Source organism: Colletotrichum spaethianum, assembly GCF_022836535.1.
Source record: "Colletotrichum spaethianum MAFF 239500 DNA, contig55, whole genome shotgun sequence".
Taxonomy (NCBI): Eukaryota; Fungi; Ascomycota; class Sordariomycetes; order Glomerellales; family Glomerellaceae; genus Colletotrichum; species Colletotrichum spaethianum.
Window position 1 is genome coordinate 219,086 of NW_026054825.1, and position 3,652 is coordinate 222,737.

The 3,652-nt window shown below is 52.5% G+C and overlaps 1 protein-coding gene across 1 annotated transcript; it reads right to left on the reverse strand.

Moving 5' to 3' along the window:
• Nucleotides 1-2,023: 2,023 nt before the first annotated feature.
• On the reverse strand, nt 2,024-3,652 carry ColSpa_12035 (baeyer-Villiger monooxygenase; the record flags this gene model as incomplete). Its single annotated transcript, XM_049278247.1, has 1 exon — nt 2,024-3,652. The coding sequence occupies one exon, from the start codon at nt 3,650-3,652 to the stop codon at nt 2,024-2,026; it is 1,629 nt and encodes a 542-aa protein (XP_049134204.1).

A 3,652-nucleotide genomic window follows, 5' to 3' on the forward strand; every position in this document is an offset into this window, starting at 1 on the left:
ATAGGACAGGAACAGCATAACATCACATCACTAACATTAACCACCGACTAACCCCATACGCACCCTCGTGCCACCGACAGCAGGGCTCGCTTCAGCCGCCGAAGATAGGGACCTGAACACTTGGAGGAAGTGCTCCAAGATGGCCTGCTACTAACCTCACGAGAAATTGCAATCATCGGAAGGCGTAATCAAAGATGACGCAGACGGAAGTGGATTTCATACACGGGGCTTATTTTGAGACTAGGGTAAAAACTCAACAAGGGAAGCATGTAAGACACATAGACGTTAGAGCCCTTTATGGCTTAGCCAGGGCGTAATAAACTCAGTGAGTGAGTGAGTACAGCGAAGGGAAGACAGCAAGAAATCAAACTGCCTGCTTCCATTCAGCCACGGTTAAACATACAGCCAGCCAGTCATATGCAGGTAGGGTGCTTTATAAGGCACCCCGGTGAGTTGGTTGTGATACTACATCACTTGATTTGGAAAGTGTCACGGGGAGCCATCGTCACTTGGTCAAATCTTGCCTCGAAAATGCTTCTTCCACAAGCGTATCGACTTCTTCCTCATCACTTGCTTCATCCAAGCATGCCATTCCTTGTACGTGTCTTCCCAGTTGTTGGACTTGAACCTGAGGGTGTGGATTGCCTAAAACCATGCATCTTCCGAGAAAGCCTGCTGCAGCCCATAGCCCGTCACAGCCAAAGGATAGAAAACGACCAATCGCCTTCCGAGAATTGCGCTCCATCCTCGTTGTGACAACAGTAGTGATCATTGGCTCATTCGTGATTAAACCACTCTCGTTCTGGTATCACTCCAGTCTGCCTGACCCGTGTGGCTGTCAAGAGAAGAGTCTGCTAGGACTTGATAATATAAATTCACGGTTGGACACACAGGCTATCACCTCTGAGTTTGTCTCTCTTGCCGTCTTCTTTCAAAACCACGCAGCCCATTGTCCTTTTACCAGCGCACTTCTCTCATTCTACTCGTGCTAACTATATCACTCCCACAAGGTTGACATACTGCAATGACCGGCCTCCGCTACAAGAACTCGACGACTGCTCCTTGGGTCGATCGGGTCACAGCAACCGTTGGAGTGGTCGCCTCCTGGTTGAAGACTTTACGTGCGTCGAGACCATTGTTCTGTCAGATCGAAAGCATTCTGATCTTTACCACAGTTACCCCACTCAAGAAAGTCACAAAAGGCTTCAAGGCTGCTAATAACAGCCCCAAAGTAAGTGGTAACACTTTACCTTTTGCCATCGGTTCAGGTTTGACAAAGGTCAGGATGTCCCTCCGCAGGAACCCCCCTGGTGGGAACTCAATGGTCCGGCGCCTCCAGGGCTTACCCCTCATGGTACACGTCAGAACTTTCGCTGAAGGAAATATGTCTTCTGTGGCATCCTTGACTAGGACGTCGACTCCTTGTTGTATACAAACTTAACGTATCAGTTATCACGTCCAGTATACGACTGGCAGCGAACATGGAAGACAGTTGATTCGCTTCTCGCGTGGCTTGGCGGCTCGTCACTTATCGATACATGCTAAGACTTCCAAAGACCTTCGATCATTGCTTCTCCCTCAACTTTTCTCACCAATTGTACGAGCACCATCGGGATACAGGGTGACGCCGGTGGACTGCGAGTTCTGCGGGGAGACGTGCGTAGAAACCTGGCCATTTCTATGGCTGCGGCTGTCTCATGCCAGTGTCCTTTCGGGGCATGTCAATTTAAGGAGAGGAAAGCCGCGGAAGGTAAACGAAGTGAGTCTGTAAGATATTTGACGCATACTTGGCGCAAAGGCTGTATGGAAGAAAAAGCGTTACAGAGGGGTGAGGGGAATGAAAGGTTGGTTGACCACAACCCGTCTCAAACCCCTTGATCGTCGGATTCACTGCGGGACTCATCGAGATCTCACAACGTCACATGTGAAGAGTAGACGGTAGACATTAAAAAGTGCCCATTACGGCGAACTCAAGCTTCCCACGCCTTCCAGACCAGACCGCGAAACCCAAACCCAACCCTGGCTACCAGGATACGACAAAACTTGCCCAGTCATCTAGCGAACGACTACACAGATGTCTCCATTGCTGAACCCCACCTAGAAAGACAAGCGGCTCAATGTTCTTGTGCGGGATGTTCGCGCCAGTCCACCACGCAGTGCTGTCGCGAAAAAGAGTCGACTCGAAGGCATCCATTACAAGACTTTTCCACGAGCGGCAAGACTCTTCCGATGGCTCGATCGAACGCAGGCCGTCTTCGCGCATCCGCTCCAGGAGGCTTACCACCCAGTCAACCTGAAGCTCGATGAAGGGCGGTGCGTTGGTTTGCGTTGTCGGCCCTTGCGGCCCGTATAGCACGAATGCGTTTGGCATATTGGGAACCATCATGCCAAGATACGTGCTGATGCCGTTCTTCCAAGCGTCCCGTAGCCGGACGCCGTGCTTGTCGCGGATGTTCATGTCAAGCAGGCTACCCGTCAAAGAGTCGTAGCCGGTGGCCATGATGACGATGTCCATATCGTGGTGTGTGATGGCGTCCGGGGTCTTGCTAACAATCCCCTGCCTGTCGAAAGACTGGATCGGTGTCTTCTTGAGATCGATCAGTTTGACATTCGGTCGATCCAGCATCTCGTAGTAGTCCATCTCAAGATTGACGCGTGTCGCTCCGAACCATTCGAACTGATCCAGAGGCGCGACGATGTCCCTCTTCTCGGGATCCGTCATCCGGCTTCTCGTTTTGCGGACCCAGAAGTCGTACAAGCATGCGTTGGCCGTCTTGTCAAACGCGATGTCACGATAGTTCGACTGTGTGAGACCGAGGCCACCCCTATTCCACAGTCGCTCAAACAGGCCCGCCCGTTCTGCTTCAGTCGTGCAGCGTAGCAAATCCGTATTGTGATTGTAGGGCAGCGCCGAAGACGAGCCGAATTTGGCCTCGGTAAATATGGCGTCGTAGTAGTTTTTCATCTCTTCCGACTCTCGGTTCGATAGCTGTCTTTGGTGCATGGGGATCGCGATGCAGGGGTTCCGAACGAAGACTGTGAGTTGGCAGTCCACTTTAGCAAGCTCCTGTACGATCTGCAGACCGGACGCTCCCTGCCCGATGACGCCAATCTTCTTGCCCGTAAGCTGGAGATCGCTGGGCCATGCGGACGGATGGATGACGGGCCCACCGAACATGTCCTGGTTTGGAAAACGAGGCATGTACGGTTTGTTCATCGGGCCGCATGCGAAGATTGCGTACTTGGAGGTCGCGCACAGACCCTTTGTCGTGCGAAAATGCCAGCGTCTGCCCGCGGGGTCGTACTTGACCTCGTCCACTCGGGCGTCGAAAATCGTATCCTTGCGCAAGCCGAGAGTGGCATCGACGTGATGAAAATATCTGCGGATTTCTTCGTGCCCGGGAAACCGCTCGGTAAAGTGGAAGTCGGACCAGACTTCGGACAGGCTGAACTGGTAGGAGGGCGTGTCGGAATCGACCCTGGCTCCGGGATACCGATTGAAGTGCCAAACGCCCCCAAAGTCGTTTCCACGTTCAAGAATCTTGGCCGAGTACCCCGCCTGTCGAATCTTGAACAGTGAATAACAACCGCTGAAGCCCGCGCCGACAATGATGGCGTCTGTTTCAAGCGCGTCTGCCCTAGTTCTTTCCAT